The sequence below is a fragment of the Ranitomeya variabilis genome, chromosome 8 (genome assembly GCF_051348905.1).
Source record: "Ranitomeya variabilis isolate aRanVar5 chromosome 8, aRanVar5.hap1, whole genome shotgun sequence".
Lineage (NCBI taxonomy): Eukaryota > Metazoa > Chordata > Amphibia > Anura > Dendrobatidae > Ranitomeya > Ranitomeya variabilis.
In genome coordinates, this window is record NC_135239.1 from 35,232,304 (window position 1) to 35,251,604 (window position 19,301).

At 40.8% G+C, this 19,301-nt stretch overlaps 2 protein-coding genes across 4 annotated transcripts in view; one reads left to right on the plus strand and one right to left on the minus strand.

The window, feature by feature from the left end:
- Positions 1 to 11,094, plus strand: part of PODN (podocan) — a 31,296-nt gene extending 20,202 nt beyond the window's left edge. Inside the window, exons 6-11 of the mRNA XM_077278025.1 lie at positions 520 to 676; positions 2,984 to 3,099; positions 4,791 to 5,448; positions 8,144 to 8,292; positions 8,366 to 8,524; positions 10,084 to 11,094. Coding sequence (XP_077134140.1) covers positions 520 to 676; positions 2,984 to 3,099; positions 4,791 to 5,448; positions 8,144 to 8,292; positions 8,366 to 8,507 — 1,222 coding nt within the window. The 3' untranslated portion in view covers positions 8,508 to 8,524; positions 10,084 to 11,094. The remainder of the gene's footprint in view (positions 1 to 519; positions 677 to 2,983; positions 3,100 to 4,790; positions 5,449 to 8,143; positions 8,293 to 8,365; positions 8,525 to 10,083) is intronic.
- Positions 11,095 to 17,261: 6,167 nt separating this feature from the next.
- The window catches only part of SLC1A7 (solute carrier family 1 member 7), a 66,683-nt gene continuing 64,643 nt past the window's right edge, over positions 17,262 to 19,301 (minus strand). Inside the window, exon 10 of one of the 3 annotated variants that reach the window (XM_077277754.1) lies at positions 17,262 to 18,567. In XM_077277754.1, the coding sequence (XP_077133869.1) occupies positions 18,343 to 18,567 (225 nt within the window). In that variant the 3' untranslated portion in view covers positions 17,262 to 18,342. The remainder of the gene's footprint in view (positions 18,568 to 19,301) is intronic. The other 2 variants (XM_077277753.1, XM_077277752.1) reach the window with 2 other exon arrangements.

Here is a 19,301-nt window from a genome sequence, read left to right on the forward strand (position 1 = left end):
GTAATTGCAATCATTTTAGCAGAGAAATGCTTAATTTTCTGCATGTTATAGTATAGTACAAGTATGATAAGCACAGTGATGTCACAATACAGGATAATAAACAGTGTTGTCACAAGTATAATAAACACAGTGATGTCACAAAAGAACTAGAACAAATACAGTGATGTCACAGTACAGGTATATTAAACACTGATGTCATAATTCAAGCATAATACACACAGTGATATCATAAACCATGGGAACTAACACAGTGATATCACAGCACAGGATAATAAACAGTGATGTCACAAGTATACTATACATAATGATGTCACCTAGGCACTTCCTTTAGTTACACCCCTGCAGAACATCATCCCTGCAATACCCTCCCCATGACATGAGATCTACCTGTGTATAATATGATCATAAATGATAATCTATAACGTTTGAGATGAAAGACAAATATACATAAAGTAGACAGCCTAATCTTGTACTTGTGATGCTGCAGGACGTAGTATAATGGACGGTCTCTCTCGTCAGGTCTGTGTATCTGCACAACAATAAGCTGACAGATGCCGGACTACCAGACAACGTGTTCAACCAGTCTGACAACGTAGAGATCCTTATAATGTCCAGCAACTTCCTGAGACACGTTCCCAAGCACCTGCCTCCCGCACTGTTCAAACTGCACATGAAGGTATCAGAAACCATCTGACATCCATTAAACATTGTAAGACTTATTAGAACTATTCGTACAGAAGACACACTTTCCATTTTTGTTTTGCTCCCAACTCAAAAGACTGCGATTAGAGAAACAAGGTACAAAACAAACACATGCAAGTTTAAATGGACTCTATCGGTACAAAATGACTCTTCAAACCAAGCACAGGCGCTCAGTGCACCCTTGGTGTAGCTGAGCAGTTCATTGCACCTTCCCACCTAATTGTTTTGCATCAAGCTCCACCATCTCTTCCTTGATCGACAGCTCTGGTTTTACAGGAGACAAAAGCGGGTGGACAGAGATGGAAATCATGTATATGGGAAGGTGAACTGAACTGCTCAGCCACACCAAGGGTGCACCGAGCATCTGTGCTTGGTTTGAACAGTCATTTTGTACTGACAGATTTCATTTAAAAGGGGTTGTCCAGCTGAGAGAACCCATTTTTATATACCCATATACCCTATTAGGGCACTGAGAGCTAATAAATGGAGGAGGAGGTCTTTGATGTTTTACCTTCATCAATTAGTAAAATGATTGCCTCTATTTATCTAGAAATCCGAGCACAGAACCTTTTCATTTCAAAGGCACGATGTAATACTTACTTTCACCTGCAGCAAAATTAAGCACCTGCCGCCAGGTTCTGGTGACCTTCCAACAGCAGAAAGACTTGTCACTAGTTTGTGTTCTGGGAACACCCCTGAAAAAAAAGTCATCCGTAGGCAAACCTGGCAGTAAGTGCTGGATTTCTCCGTAGCACCACCACAAGGTAGTGAAGGGACTGTGTCATCGGAAAATGACCTTCCGTAATTTAAATCATGTTTTCATGTTAAATCTATTTTTTACAATATTTTTTCTTTTAATTGTATTGAAGTATTCAATGAGCATGCTCTTGTCGTCGCCACGTATTGTGGGACGTTCTGAGACGTTGTGTCTGCCCCAAATGAAATTGTAAAATCAAAGCACATGTGCAAAGAGAGAGAACCACACTGACACTCTTAAGGTACCTTCACATGAAACGACTTTACAACGAGAACGACAACGATCCGTGACGTTGCAGCGTCCTGGATAGCGATATCGTTGTGTTTGACACGCAGCAGCGATCTGGATCCTGCTGTGATATCGCTGGTTGTTGAATAAAGTTCAGAACTTTATTTGGTCGTCAGACCGGCGTGTATCGTCAGGTTTGACACCAAAAGCAACGATACCAGCGATGTTTTACGCTGGTAACCAGGGTAAATATCGGGTTACTAAGCGCAGGGCCGCGCTTAGTAACCCGATGTTTACCCTGGTTACCAGCGTAAAAGTAAAAAAAACAAACAGTACATACTCACCTGCGCGTCCCCTGCCGTCCGCTTCCTGCTCTGACTGACTGCCGGCCCTAAAGTGAAAGTAAAAGCACAGCGGTGACGTCACCGCTCTGCTGTTAGGGGCCGGCGCTCACACAGTACAGGAAGCGGACGCCGGGGGACGCGCAGGTGAGCATGTACTGTTTGTTATTTTTACTTTTACGCTGGTAACCAGGGTAAACATCGGGTTACTAAGCGCGGCCCTGCGCTTAGCAACCCGATGTTTACCCTGGTTACCCGGGGACCTCGGCATCGTTGGTCGCTGGAGAGCGGTCTGTGTGACAGCTCTCCAGCGACCAAACAGCGACGCTGCAGCGATCGGCATCGTTGTCGCTATCGCTGCAGCGTCGCTTCGTGTGAAGGTACCTTAAGTATCAGAATAGAACTCTTTATTACATCATCCGATCAGTCTTTACATAGGTTATTAGTATTCATACATTGTTCCATATAATTGGCTCAGCTTATCTCTAAATATGTGCTGGGCATTAGCATATATACTTCTAATTGGCTAAGTTATCACTGCTGACACCCAGCTTGTGGTCCAGGTGTCCTACTAACCCCCTATTTTCTCTGATGTCTGTGTCTTTACACTAAGACATTCCTGAGACCCTTTATGTGATCAAGGGACTCCATCTTGGAAGGAAAGAAATACATGTAGAAAGAAACTAAAATGAAGTCAGGGTAGATAAAATATAAATCCTGCTCTCACACGCTCATCAGGGCAGATGCCTCCTGGTAAAAACGTTAAGGAACATTGATCTTCATAGACAATTGATGATCCCGTGCATTGTTTGAATGATTCCCGAGCACTCGCTTCCTCAAACACCAAATGTTCCATTAATGTCTGGTTAGGGATCCCACTTTTCGCTCGTCTTGTTGACCTGCAGCCACCGATCTTCCATTCATTCTGGGTATAAGAATGTATTTATTTTCACAGAACAACAGGTTGGAGAAGATTCCTGTGGGAGCGTTTAGCCACCTCTTAGGTTTGCGTGAACTTTACCTACAAAACAACTTCCTTTCCAATGAAGGCATGAATAACGAGACATTTATGTAAGTGAATTTTCATTTGAGATTCAGACTGGGGAAAACATTATTGTGTTTAAGAATATACAGAAATATAAAAAAAAATTGTTGATCCTAATGTTTGACGACTCTCAGAAAATAAGCTCTTTAAGGCAGATTGGTTCATGCATTATGCTTGTACTTATGCCCCCACCTCTTCATTCAGCGTCCTCTGCCAACCCTCGGTTGAACTTAGTGGACATAGGTCTTTTTTACCACCATGTAACTATATAATATAAACTATAGATTCGACAGAAACAATAAATTCCATATAAAGGTGGTCAAACACGTTACACTTAGATTGGCTGAACCTGCTGAATTCAGCGGGATCCGATAACCACTTGATGTGTAGATGATGTTTCGCCGATGTTCATTTGGAAAGAGAAGAGGATCGGACATGTTGAATATCAATTCTCAATCATTTTGTTTTCAGAGGAGATAAGCCACAGAAGTGCTTGGCACCTACTATGTGGCATTTTCAATACTGGTATCTTTTTATGTGTCAGAGGAACCTTTGGGATTCCTCAGGGACCATGACCTCGGTGCGACTGCTATCTCTGACTACTATCTCTGCACCCCTTGCAGCTATACCTCTGTAATAACTAGTAGAAAGTTACATATCTGTATTGTTTGACCACTTTATTGTGTAACTGTATATGCACACAAGGTGGAGAGCATATGGCATAGTTGTCAAATTTCAAGGATCAATACCTAGGAAGTTGCCAATTGTGAAATATTTTATCGTGACCATGTCCCTTTTTCCAAATCCTGTCCAAATCACAACCATTTCCTGTTGCCTTTACCCGCCCCCTGAATGTGCATTTTTACACTTGGTCTCTGATTAAACGGAACTCATTAAAATTGTGTTATGGTGACCCTGCTCAATGTAGGTTAAGCCCTAGTCTAACCATGATATTTACTAACAAAGCACTTGAAGGTTAGACCATGAAGTAATAGCAATAACCAATTGTAAGCCTATAGATAATATTAATCAAATCACATATATGACGGCATAAAAATAAACAGTCCTAGATAGAATATACCTCCATAATATAGAAAAGGAGTACATGTCTACAATATCATATTGCCACCTCAAATATTTTTCTCTGAAACGCTCCAGCGCTTCCCAGTATTTAAAGATCTGGTGAAGGACCAAAGTCGGAGACTGGACTAGTCCATCACTTCCTCCTAACGGTTTTTCCCAGCGCCGCTCTAGCTGATTGACAGGTCTCTTGCTAGCTCTGACAATCAACCGGAAGAGACGATCATGTCTTGTCTCTGGCGGCGGATCTTCTAACTATAATTTCTCTGAGAGTTTCAGAAATGGTTCTGATTCACGCTCCCCGCAGTTTGGACAGCATAAATCAGGTGTTAAGTTCTCTTTCGAAACAGAGCATCTCAGCCTCAAACACAAGAAACCTTCCAGCAGCGATTCCTTCCAGGAAGTTTTCACAGTACATGCGATATTTGATGACTTTTCCAAAAGTCTAGAAGGTCTTGTCTTTTTTTCAGGAGTCTCAAGGTAAATTGGGTTTGCATATAGTTAGATTTACTACAACATTTCTAGTCAAAAAGTTGTTTATTTCTCGGAGACTTTTTGAGATCATCTTGACGTTCCTCTAATTTTCCTCCACTTTTGAGTCTATTACTTATCACTACTGTTATTCTTATCACTCCAGGAACCTAAACAGATTGGAGTACCTGGACCTCTCAAGCAATAACCTGACACACATTCCCAGTGGGCTACCGCGTAACATTGTCATACTTCATCTGGAAAAAAATATGATCAGAAATATTTCTAATAATGTTTTGACCCAGATTAGAAACCTGGAGTATCTCCTGCTTCATAACAACAAGCTGAGGGCTCGAGGTATCCATCCAACAGCTTTCCTAGGTTTAAAGAAATTACATACTCTTCATATGTACAACAACTTGTTGGAGAAGATACCGGCTGGACTTCCACGGAGAGTGAAGACACTTATGCTCCTTCACAATCAGATCACTGGTATCTCCAAGGATGATTTCGCCACTACGTATCTCCTGGAGGACTTGAACCTGAGATACAACAAAATTTTAAGTAGTGCAGTACATAAAGACGCCTTCCGCAAACTGAGGCTCCTCAAGTCCTTGGAGTTATCCGGCAACTATTTGAGATCTGTGCCACATGGACTACCCAAAAATTTGGAAATTCTGAGACTGAATGATAATGAAATTAGCTCCATACCACCAGACACGCTAACTGGGATGTCAAAACTGAAAGAACTGTATATGAAAAACAATAAACTCAAAATCAGCTCCATCTACACCGGGGCCTGGGTAGAGCTCACTAGCCTCCAGGTGAGGTCCTCAAAAGTTTGTAGAAGTTCTTTAGAGGGAGTCTGTCAGCACAAAATGACTGTTGAAATCAACTGCATCTTTTCCATCTATCTCCACCCTCGGTCTTCTTTGATTGACAGCTCTGGCTTTATAGAGCCAAAAAGGTCAGAGATTGAGGGAAAACAAGTAGGTGAGAAGGTGCACTTAAATGTTTGGCCACACCAAGGGTATACTAAGCTCCTGTGCTTGGCTTGTCACAGACAGACGAGGGCAACCATGTAAGAACATTATAAGAGCCCCTCTTAGCCCCATAAATCATCATAATGCACACTTGCACCTAATTTACACTGTGTGCAGAATTATTAGGCAAGTTGTATTTTAGAGGATTATTTTTATTATTGATCAACAACTATGTTCTCAATCAACCCAAAAGACTCATAAATATCAAAGCTTAATATTTTTGGAAGTTGGAGTGAGTTTTTTTTTTAGATTTGGCTATCTTAGGAGGATATCTGTTTGTGCAGGTAACTATTACTGTGCAGAATTATTAGGCAACTTAATAAAAACCAAATATATTCCCATCTCACTTGTTTATTTTCACCAGGTAAACCAATGCACAAAATTTAGAAATAAACATTTCTGACATGCAAAAACAGAACCAAAAAAATTAGTGACCAATATAGCCACCTTTCTTTGTGATGACACAACAGCCTTCCATCCATAGATTCTGTCAGTTGCTTGATCTGTTTATGGTGAACATTGCGTGCAGCAGCCACCACAGCCTCCCAGACACTGTTCCGAGAGGTGGACTGTTTTCCCTCCCTGTAGATCTCACATTTTACGAGGGACCACAGGTTCTCTATGGGGTTCAGATCAGGTGAACAAGGGGGCCATGTCATTATTTTTTCTTCTTTGAGACCTTTACTGGCCAGCCACGCTGTGGAGTAGTTGGAGGCATGTAATGGAGCATTGTTCTGCATGAAAATCATGTTTTTCTTGAACGATACCGACTTCTTCCTGTACCACTGCTTGAAGAAGTGGTCTTCCAGAAACTGGCAGTAGGTCTGGGAGTTGAGCTTCACTCCATCCTCAACCTGAAAAGGTCCCACAAGTTCATCATTGATGATACCAGCCCATACCAGTATCCCACCTCCACCTTGCTGACGTCTGAGTCGGAGTGGAGCTCTCTGCCCTTTACTGATCCAGCCTCTGGCCCATCCATCTGGCCCATCAAGAGTCACTCTCATTTCATCAGTGCATAAAACCTTTGAAAAGTCAGTCTTAAGATATTTCTTGGCCCAGTCTTGACCTTTTATCTTATGTTTCTTGTTCAAAGGTGGTCGTTTTTTAGCCTTCCTTACCTTGGCCATGTCCCTGAGTATCGCACACCTTGTGCTTTTTGTTACTCCAGTAACATTGCAGCTCTGAAATATGGCAAAACTGGTGGCAAATGGCATCTTGGCAGCTTCACGCTTGATTTTCCTCAATTCATGGGCAGTTATTTTGCGCCTTTTTTGCCCAACACGCTTCTTGCGACCCTGTTGGCTATTTGCCATGAAACGCTTGATTGTTCGGTGATCACGCTTCAAAAGTTTGGCAATTTCAAGACTGCTGCATCCCTCTGCAAGACATCTCACAATTTTGGACTTTTCTGAGCCCCTCAAATCTCTCTTCTGACCCATTTTGCCAAAGGAAGTTGCCTAATAATTAAGCACACCTTATATAGGGTTTTTATGTCATTAGACAACACTCCTCATTACAGAGATGCACATCACCTGATTTACTTTATTGGTAGTTGGCTCTCAAGCCTGAACAGCTTGGATTAGGACAACATGTATAAAAAGTATCATGGGATCAAAATACAACTTGCCTAATAATTCTGCACACAGTGTAGAGGTGGATGTGGCCCCCTTACCTCTAAGGTCTCTGAGTGGCTACATAGGCTGCTCCAATAGTATGTCCACCTCTGGTTGCCAGTTGTGATATTCACTTCAATGGGGCGACGGAACGTTAAAAATGATGCAGCGCTCTCGGAATCCCAAGAGTGAGACCTCCATCTAATGTTGATGGCCTTTCCTAATAAAACACTAATATTCTGAACCTAGAAAATCTGTTTAAAGACAAGTCGCTATCCAAGCCACATTGGTGAAAACAGTACTAGGCTGTAATTACACTGTTGGCAGTTCACGTTGGGCATTTGTGCTGGTAAAGCATACTCAGGGTGCACATGCAAGCAACCCATATGCATGCATAATTTTTTTTTATCAAAGAGGCAGACATTAGCATATGTTTTCCTAATTGTTTTGAACTGTCGGAGATATAGGTCAGAAGTCATCCTAGATACATATCTCTGACATTTACTGCAAACATAGAACCTTTACATGGCAGTGGTCTACAGAGAAGACAAGAGGTTTTTGTGCTCTCGATTATGGAGCCAGGTTTTGCTACCAAGGAAAGAGTGACCCTTTGGGCAACTTCTTCCTCTCTTATTTGCTAGTAAAGTAGTCTAGGGGTGAATCCTGCACAAGTTCTTGGCACATAAAAGTTAAGAAGATGGGACAGCCATCAGTCTTGATATAAGCCCCATGCTAGGTTTGCCCATATGGTATACATGCCCTTGAAATGAATGAGACTGCAGAACACTTAATGTTCTGAAGGGATTCTACCAGTGCTAAGTTTACTTGGTCAATAAGGAAAGTGTGTCCTCTCCTTTCAGCTACTCGACTTGTCAGGAAACTTACTGTCCTATGTCCCACCGGACCTTCCCGAGAGTCTTGAGTATCTGTACCTTCAGAGTAACAAGATCTCTACCGTCCCTGACAGCGCATTTCAGTCCACTCCTAACCTAAAGGGAATTTTCCTCCGGTAAGAATGTAAAGTCTACTTCTTAATAGATGTCATTTATTGATGGGTTTCCTAAATAAATCTTCTTTGCTAGGTTCAATGCGCTAACTCCGCAGTCAGTGATGGAGTCCGCCTTTGAGGGTCTGGAGAAATTACAAGTCTTAGACATTGAGAGCAATCTCACTTTCAAGGTGACCAAGAGGCAAAAGGAGGAAGAAACAGAAAAAGATGATTAAGACCAAAAATAATTGCGGTAAGTATCAGTATTAAAAAAAAAAAACTCTAATTCAAAGAATTATTAGTTTTCCAAAGAAGGATGACAATAAAGTAAAGGAATCATAAGAAACAGAGGTAGACATTAAACACATGGTGGCTCAGTGGTTAGCACTGTTACCTTGCAGTGTTGGGGACCTGGTTTCAAATCCCATCAAGGACAACATCTGCAAGGGGTTTATAGACACACTGATGAGGGCAGTGAGAGCAGTGATGATTGTGTCTGTAAAGCCCTGCAGGAATATGATGGTACTATATAAGTGAGTAAAACAAATATACTCAAAAAGAAAGAAATCTATGCAAGAAAAAGGGGTGCATAATGTCAGAGGTAAGGAAGAGGACAGGGGTAGCAAACAGACCCTCACCCACAAATAATTTGCAATATTAACAACATATTTTAAAATAATAGAAGAAAAGTAAAGAAGAAAAAAGAAAGAGAAGAAAAAATAAAAAAAAATAAATGTGAAGGGAATGGGACCGTGGAGGGATCCAGAACTACCCGTCCACATCAGGGTACAATCGAAGAAGAGATATGTACCTGGTGGATTGGCTGATTTATAATTAGAAAAATGGGAGAACGGGGATGTAGTGTACCTGGGTGGGGCTGTTTTAATTTGACATGTTGTGAAATGTAGATGACTGTATTAACATTTTTTAATAAAAGTTTTTAACATACTTGCTGATGAGAACATGGGGAAGTGAGGCTCCATTTCATTTTTAACTACTGGACCACATTATTACTTGTTACAGCTCAATTCAGGAAAAATATATCTTTATACCGTGTTAGCCAGTAGCTAGAAAAATATTAAAATTTGAGAGTCCTCAGTGGTTAATACCTTTTAATGACTAACTGAAAAGATAATAACAGATAGCAAGTTTTCGAGACTACTCAGGTCCCTTCATCAGGCATGTGCCCGATGAACAGACCAAAGTAGTCTTGAAAGCTGCAATTTGTTACCATCTTTTCAGTTAGCCATTAAAAAGTATCAACCAGTGATGAGCAAGTATACTCGTTGCTCGGATGATCTCTGAGTATTTGTTAGTGTTCGGAGATTAAGTTTTCATTGCGGCAGCTGAATGATTTACAGCTATTAGCCAGCTTGATTACATGTGGGGATTCCCTAGCAACCAGGCAACCCCCACATGTACTCAGGCTGGCTTGTAGCTGTAAATTATTCAGCTGAGGCCGATGAAAACTTAGTCTCCGAGCAGTCATAAATACTTGGAGACCATCCGAGCGTGATCAGGAAAACCTGAGCAACGAGTATATTCGCTCATCACTAGTATCAACCACTGAGGACTCTCAAATCTTAATGTCTTGTTACAGCTCTGCCTCAATCTAGATCCATTTTTTTACATATAGTAATAGATTCTAGCTTTCAATCTAAATGATCACAATGCAGAAAAAAAACCCACTCTGGCAGACAGAATTCCATTTTCTTTTCCACTCACAAGGTAAGATGGCATAAGGACCCCCAGCTCCAACCATAAATCTGAAAAATTGGACCCTGCCTAACGTACAACTTTCCATTTTTTTAGGATCTACTTTCCATGACCTCCTCTCGTCTAGCTTTGCTGAGCATTGTGGATTCCTCCATCAATAATAAAAAAAATAAAATAAAGAAGACTCCGATTTAGTCAACATGAGTGAAATGTCCTCCATGGACCCTGCAAAAGCTGGCTTTTGTGATATTTTTATATTTTATTTCAGGTTTATGGTTAAATCAGTAGATCTCCTGGACAGGCAGAATCATGTAACGTCCTGTTGCTAATACGGACAACATAAATTATTTTTATAGCTAGCATCATTCTAACAAAAGTCCTTACATGTATTGGTCAATTTTACGATATGTGCTAAAATATTTATAGACTTTGTATTAGGGTGAAATTCCAGCATCACTAATTATAATTGTCTGCATTTTTTAATTTGCTCATTTAAATGGGTCATCATCATTAATGTATAAATTGCAGAATTTCTTTACCTTTTTGAGCATTTTTCTAAAAGATCTATGCTGTGATCTTCACCCTGTAATATATACATTGTCTTTGTTTCCACCCCCTGAACTATAATGTCCAAAAAAATGCAAGAGATTGCTTTTTTTTTTTTTAAATCTATGATGCTCTGTTTAGGAAAGAAGGATACAGGATCCGCAGGTGCGGTAACTTCACTTATCTTGCATTAGGATAGGCAGACATGACACAACTGAGAATGGAGCAGAAACAAGACAGTGCAGTGGAAGCAAAAAAAATTCAGTGCAGTGTTCTGTATGGTCAAATATTCCAGAAAAGGGATGGGAATCACTTCTTTTTTTAAAGGTCGTGACATACAACTTTACGGGTCCATATTAAAAAAAAAACTGATAGAACTGACAGCAAATAGGGAAGGAAGTTGGGTAGGTCTTGTGAGAAAGTTCCCTTAATAGATTTGGAATACGTCTTTAAATGACCTGTTAGTTTCTTTTTTTTTTAGTGAAGCATATATGTATGTAGTGATCATGCTGAAAAATTATGGTATCATACATAGTCTTATGCTTAATTGCTGTAATACGTTGTATAAAGTCAATTGTTGCGTCATCTTTTGGGACAGAATATCTCACATGTTAAAGTTTGAGTTGTCCTGTGGATTCAATTCAAGCAGCAGTATTAACCCATTACTTGCCAAATTATAAATTTTTATTTTACGGATTTTTCAGAAAAGGGTGTCCCAGTATTCAATTAAAAATGACAATGACACGATTTCCTATTTTGAAAACATTGATTTTACAAACACAACACAAAAAATTGGACCTAATTATAAAAATTATAAAATCTTAGTTGCTGGAAGCAAAAGATTAGGCGTCCCGAAAAAAGGACATTGGTAGACAATGGGTTAAAAGTGAAATTGAAAAAAGTACAACTAATCGTCCGGATTCTGTCCCAATGAGCAAGATAGAGTCACTTTTATAATACAGAAATACTGATCATGAAAAATAAACATTTCCCAAATTATTCTATTATATGTCTAAAGTGTTATAATAAATCCGACTGATTCTCAAACTCTTGGTTTTGTTTTTTTAATTAAGTTTTATGCCTAGATAACCTGGATACATATATCCTGCATATACAGGTGCATATCATAAAATTAGAATATCATCAAAAAGTTAATTTATTTCAGTTCTTCAATACAAAAAGTAAAACTCATATATTATATAGAGTCATTACAAACAGAGTGATCCATTTCAAGTGTTTATTTCTGTTTATGTTTTTGATTATGGCTTACAGCCAATTAAATCCCAAAAGTCATTATCTCAGTAAATTAGAATACTTTATAACACCAGCTTGAAAATGTTGCTTGTGCACCTTTTTCTACCACACTTTTTTTTCCCACTCAACTTTCCATAAATATGCTTGGATACAGCCCTCTGTGAACAGCCAGCTTCTGTAGCAATTACTATTTTTGTGGCTTACCCTCCTTGTGGAGTGTGTCAATGATTGCCTTCTGGACATCTGTCAAGTCAGCAGTCTTCCCCATGATTGTGGAGCTACTGAAACAGACTAAGGGACCTTTCTAAATGCTTAGGAAGCCTTTGCAGGTGTTTTTGTTAATTATTCTAATTTAGTGAGATAATAACTTTTGGGTTTGCATTGGCTGTAAGCCATAATCATCAACATTAACAGAAGTAATCACTTGAAATAGATCACTCTGTTTGAAATTACTCTATATAATATATGAGTTTCACTTTTTGTATTGAAGAACTGAAATAAATTAACTTTTTAATGATGTTCTAATTTTGTGAGAAGCACCTGTAAACCCAAAATATACTTTTATGCTCTATATTGTATGCATCTTTTGGGTCTTGATATTCGGAATATATTTTTTATCACTTGACGGAATATTCTGTTACAAATAGGATATAGTTTTCGGGCTATCCTCGAATGACCTGCACACTACTAGCATGACATGGCTTTAGGACAGGAACCATCTGATTGTAAACTAACTCCGTTTTCCATGGACAATTTATAGCGGAAAATGTTTGTAAAATAAAGTTGTATGAATCTTTAAAATGAGCGAAAAACACAATCCCATACATAAATGCAAACATGCCCAATCACTTACTTCACATCAGACTTTCACAGGATTTCTGTATGTTTAGATCAACCCATATAATGTTTAGTGTTTGATTATTCTGTTGCATTTAAAGAGGTCTTTCAGTTGCTCAAAAAAATTGGGTTAAGTACCTTGTAAAAAATCCCCGAGCTTCCCTGATTCTGCCACTCTTTTCCATTTTTCACTGTCGCACTATTGCAGAGATATTCACATTTGTTAATTTTCAAACGCACTATGGGAAATCTCTTCTTGCAAAACAACTGGGTGTTTCTTGTGAGTCTTCTCTAGGGACATGTGCTTTCACTATTCCCTCCCAGAATCTGCCACTTACAGCTCAACAGTGTCTGAAACTGCTAGACCAGTTGCCAAGCTGTGATTGGGATCTGGGAGGGAGAGGTGGAAGCACACACCCACAGAGAAAACTCTGAAGAAACGCCCAGTTTGGCTGCAAGCAGAGATTTCACATATTGTGCTCAGAAAAGTCATCAAAGTGTAAACTAAAGGCCCCCCATACACATCAGATTAATGTTGGCTGAACCATGAATATTGATGAGTTTGGACGACTGTAGTGTGTTTTGGGGAGCCAGCCAACTGATCATGTGGAGAGATATTTGATCCAACATGTCCATTTTTAGACTGCTGATCGTATTGTTTTCCCAGAGATAAGCCGCCGGCTGAAGAGTCAGTTGGTGGCTTTCTCATAGAGAACACAGGAGCACTTGGCCAAACTAGCACTCCTGTGTATGGGAGAGCCGGATGAGATAGCTGTTGGCCGAATGATCATCCAAAGCATCGTTCATCCAAAGGCCATCTAATATGGATGGCCAACTTTGGACTAACAGTCTCTAGATCTGCCAGATTTATCAAACAGCACGAACCACTATGAAAAATTTGGTTAATTTTAAGATTGTATATTCTAGTTTGCCTTATTATTTTCTATATGTCACACACGCATCCATGTGTCATGGTGAGGCTGTCAAGTATGGGTCAGGAGACCTGAGCCCAATTTGTTAATCACAGTCCATGCTCAGACTATGACACATGAATGTGTGAATATGGCCTTAAAAGAGCTTCTGCCATGCTTCATTCATTCATCTTCTTTATTTTAGAGGTCAAGATTCACTTACTACTCCTCTCAGTTACCTGCCTGAAATATCTTGCTTTCATTCTCCTTTAAATTACTAAATACTTTTAATAAGCAAATCACCCGTTTTGTCCAGGGAGGTAATCACTATAAAAACATTAAAATGGCTGCTGCCTTGTTACACTGACATAGTAATAGACACCTATCATAGAATCTTAATAGAAGTGTTTGTGTACATAGCAGCGCCTTCTCCCTTCATGGTTAGGAAGATGTGCTATCAGTGGATATTCGAATCTAATACTGGCGATACCAGGGCTGCCAAGGTAAGAAGATGCTGCTCACACTGCTGTCCACCCTGTCTATCTGATCTAATACTGGTGATACCAGGGATGCTGAGGTAAGAAGATGCTGCTCACACTGCTGTCCACCCTGTATATCTGACCTAATACTGGAGATACCAGGAGTGCTGAGGTAAGAAGATGCTGCTCACACTGCTGTCCACCATGTCTATCTGATTTAATACTGGAGATACCAGGGATGCTGAGGTAAGAAGAGACTGCTCACACTGCTGTCCACCCCGTCTATCTGATCTAATACTAGATACCAGGGTTGCTGAGGTAAGAAGAGACTGCTCACACTGCTGTCCACCCTGTCTATCTGATCTAATACAGGAGATACCAGGAGTGCTGAGGTAAGAAGAGGCTGCTCACACTGCTGACCACCTTGTGTATCTTATCTAATACTGGAGATACCAGAGGTACTGAAGTACAAAGAGACCGCTCACACTGCTGTCCACACTTCCTTTATTATCTAATACTGGAGATACCAGAGATGCTGAGGTAAGAAGTCACTCGCACTGCTGTACATCCTGTCTATCTTATCTAATACTGAAGATATCAAGGATGCTAAGGTAAGAGCATGCTCACACTGCTGTCAACCCTGTCTATCTGATCTAATGCTGGAGATACCAGGGATGCTGAGGTAAGAAGAGGATCCCACACTGCTGTCCACCCTGTCTATCTGATCTAATACTGGAGATACCTGGGGTGCTGAGGAAAGAAGAGGCTGCTCACACTGCTGATCACCTTGTGTATCTTATCTAATACTGGAGATACCAGAGGTACTGAAGTACAAAGAGGCTGCTCACACTGCTGTCCACACTTCCTTTATTATCTAATACTGGAGATACCAGAGATGCTGAGGTAAGAAGTCACTCGCACTGCTGTCCATCCTGTCTATCTTATCTAATACTGGAGATACCAGGGATGCTAAGGTAAGAGCATGCTCACACTGCTGTCCAGCCTGTCTATCTGATCTAATACTGAAGATATCAAGGATGCTAAGGTAAGAGCATGCTCACACTGCTGTCAACCCTGTCTATCTGATCTAATGCTGGAGATACCAGAGATGCTGAGGTAAGAAGAGGATCCCACACTGCTGTCCACCCTGTCTATCTGATCTAATACTGGAGATACCTGGGGTGCTGAGGAAAGAAGAGGCTGCTCACACTGCTGACCACCTTGTGTATCTTAGCTAATACTGAAGATACCAGAGGTACTGAAGTACAAAGAGGCTGCTCACACTGCTGTCCACACTTCCTTTATGATCTAATACTGGAGATACCAGAGATGCTGAGGTAAGAAGTCACTCACTCTGCTGTCCATCCTGTCTATCTTATCTAATACTGGAGATACCAGGGATGCTAAGGTAAGAGGCTGCTCACACTGCTGTCCAGTGTCTATCTGATCTAATACTGAAGATATCAAGGATGCTAAGGTAAGAGCATGTTCACATCTAATGCTGGAGATACCAGGGATGCTGAGGTAAGAAGAGCCTTCCCACACTGCTGTTCGCCCTGTCTATCTGATCTAATACTGGAGATACCTGGGGTGCTGAGGAAAGAAGAGGCTGCTCACACTGCTGACCACCTTGTGTATCTTATCTAATACTGGAGATACCAGAGGTACTGAAGTACAAAGAGATGCTGAGGTAAGAAGTCACTCGCACTGCTGTCCATCCTGTCTATCTTATCTAATACTGGAGATACCAGGGATGCTAAGGTAAGAGCATGCTCACACTGCTGTCCAGCCTCTCTATCTTATCTAATACTGGAGATACCAGGGATGCTAAGGTAAGAGCATGCTCACACTGCTGTCCAGCCTCTCTATCTGATCTAATACTGAAGATATCAAGGATGCTGAGGTAAGAAGAGCATGCTCACACTGCTGTCCACCCTGTCTATCTGATCTAATACTGGAGATACTGTACAGGGTGCTGAGGTAAGAAGTGGCTGCTCACATTGCTGTCCGTCCTATCTAATCTAATAATATAGATACAAGGGATGCTGAGGTAAGAAGAGACTGCTCACACTGCTGTCCACCATGTCTATCTGATATAATACTGGAGATACCAGGGGTACTGAGGTAAGAAGAGGCTGCTCACACTGCTGTCCACCCTGTCTATCTGATCTAATACTGGAGATACTGTACAGGGTGCTGAGGTAAGAAGTGGCTGCTCACATTGCTGTCCGTCCTATCTAATCTAATAATATAGATACAAGGGATGCTGAGGTAAGAAGAGACTGCTCACACTGCTGTCCACCATGTCTATCTGATATAATACTGGAGATACCAGGGGTACTGAGGTAAGAAGAGGCTGCTCACACTGCTGTCCACCCTGTCTATCTGATCTAATACTGGAGATACTGTACAGGGTGCTGAGGTAAGAAGTGGCTGCTCACATTGCTGTCCGTCCTATCTAATCTAATAATATAGATACAAGGGATGCTGAGGTAAGAAGAGACTGCTCACACTGCTGTCCACCATGTCTATCTGATATAATACTGGAGATACCAGGGGTACTGAGGTAAGAAGAGGCTGCTCACACTGCTGTCCACCCTGTCTATCTGATCTAATACTGGAGATACCAGGGGTACTGAGGTAAGAAGAGGCTGCTCACACTGCTGTCCACCATGTCTATCTGATATAATACTGGAGATACCAGGGGTACTGAGGTAAGAAGTGGCTGCTCACATTGCTGTCCGTCCTATCTAATCTAATAATATAGATACAAGGGATGCTGAGGTAAGAAGGGACTGCTCACACTGCTGTCCACCATGTCTATCTGATATAATACTGGAGATACCAGGGGTACTGAGGTAAGAAGAGGCTGCTCACACTGCTGTCCACCCTGTCTATCTGATCTAATACTGGAGATACCAGGGGTACTGAGGTAAGAAGAGGCTGCTCACACTGCTGTCCACCATGTCTATCTGATATAATACTGGAGATACCAGGGGTACTGAGGTAAGAAGAGGCTGCTCACACTGCCGTCCATTGCTACTTTAAAGTGATTAACATCTTAAACAAATCATAAGATTTGCTATTTAAAGATATTTTAATTATGTTTATTTTTTTACATTCCTAGAGATTAATTTGAGAGCAAGGGCTGCAAAGCAATGCATTAACTTACAATGCTCTTCAGGGCCTAGATCACTCTCAAGTCTGACCCTGGAGAGAAGGAAGAAAACAACACGTCAATGTATTTCCAATTCGTTTTATTAACTAAAAAGAAGTATGAAACCAAGCCGAAAAAACAAAAGTGTCCCCATTGAATTGTGCCTTCTTATTTTGTGTCTTGGTAAAAATACAGGCAACCAGGAGTCAAAGTTTAGCAAATATTCTTCTTTTTTTTTACGATCGGCAGTGGAAAATTCTCGGTGGCTGTAGAGGTTGTAGGTCCTTACAATCACGCTCCAATGACTTTCAATACTACATTACAATGTATATCCATGTCTAGAAACCATCCTGTAACCATACGACATGACACATTAAGCTTTTAAGCCAGGTTTAAATGCATCTTAAAGTTATTGTACAGGATTAGAAAAACATTTCTGTTTCCTTACAAAAACAGCGCTACAACTATCTATGGATTGTGTCAAATATTGCAGCTCAGCTCCACTGAAGTAAATAGAACCCAGCTGCAATGCCACACACAACCTGTAAATAGATGTGGCGCTGTTTTTGAAAAAGTCATGTAAACCTCATGAAATCTGGTCTTCACCTGAACTTTCTACCTGATTAGATAAAAATAACTTAATACCCATGAAGTTTATATTAAAAGTGATTAATGACCCTAAAACTTACAAGACACCACACAGATGTGTTATTTCAAGCGGAGGATTGTAGGCACCAGGTTTTTTTTTTCTACTCTACAAACACACAAATTGATCACATTTTATAAAATTTCCTTTACCAAGTGAGGTTAGCCATGTAAACGTCCTTGTCTTGTCATATTTCTGCTCTGCGGATTTTGTGGGGCAACTATGGTGGCAACTGGACGGTATTGAATATAATTAAAAAAAAACTGTCTTGAGAAGAAGTCCCCAACATTTGTCCTACACATTTATAACCATGAGATCATTGCAAGTTGGCAGTCAGGTTAATGTGAGTTTTTAACATCATCCTTCGGATAAAGAACCGGGGGTTACTCTTGGTTGGTGTGATGTGCCCTCTTCTTCTGATGGAGGGGTCCTATAAGGTGATGTCTCAAACATCCTTCTCATGCCACCTCCAGGTGCACATTGATTTAGGACCTGCTCTGTTCTTCAGGAGACCATACCTTACAGTTACACATTAGTCTCCAACTCACTGATCTCTATCGTACAGTGATCTTTTTCTGTGCAGGTATCTGATGGATCCGGAACGTCAGGTTCTGGGTCGACTTGAACTTGGTGAAACTCTTGTACTGTATGAGAAAGGTGAGGAGCACTTCGGCTCTTCACGCAGCCGTTCCGTTGGTAGGCCATGATCTGGTGGATACTTATTGGCTTGGTCTCACAAATAAGAGGAACCTGGAAAACACAAAAAAATTATCTGAACACAGGGAACAATCAGATCACAACGCTAATAAAAAATTAAATGAACTGATCTAGACTGGAAATAGTAAACCCAAGATATTTTTGGATGCCTCAAATGAAGCCCATCCCTTCATAAAAGTGTCCAATAATCACATTTCAGAAAAGGTTGGGTCAAAGAGGTGATTACTCAGAAATATATGGCGTTGTTATCAAAATTTTCGTGTTTCCAGCTCAGATTTGCCCAGCTCCACCAAAATGGGCAGAGGTCGGACGGGAAGGAGTCGCAATGGTGTGTGACGCCACAGCTCATCTTATTCATGACCGGAGTAAGATCTTTGACAGGGTGCACAGTCACACACCACTTGTCAGACAATCTTGATTCGTACATGGGCCTCAAGAGTGTCTGATTCCAAAATGCTCCCTTATCAAGACCGACCTGAACATCGCTGGTCTTGATGAATTGGGACCATAGACTAGAGACGTAAAAAAAAGGTTAATGCAAAGATTTATATACATGAACATACCCAATGTAAATTATGGAGATGGAAGGGATCACTCAGCATACTGCAGCATTCATACCTGCTCCTTATCCTTAAAAGACTACATCCCCTGGGGTCCAAATTTCAGGTGGATGAGGGCCACATTCAGCTACTAGGTCACCTTCGTGGGTAGCTGCTCGATCTTCATACTAGAGCAGGTGCAGATGACTGTAGATCTTCTCATTCGAG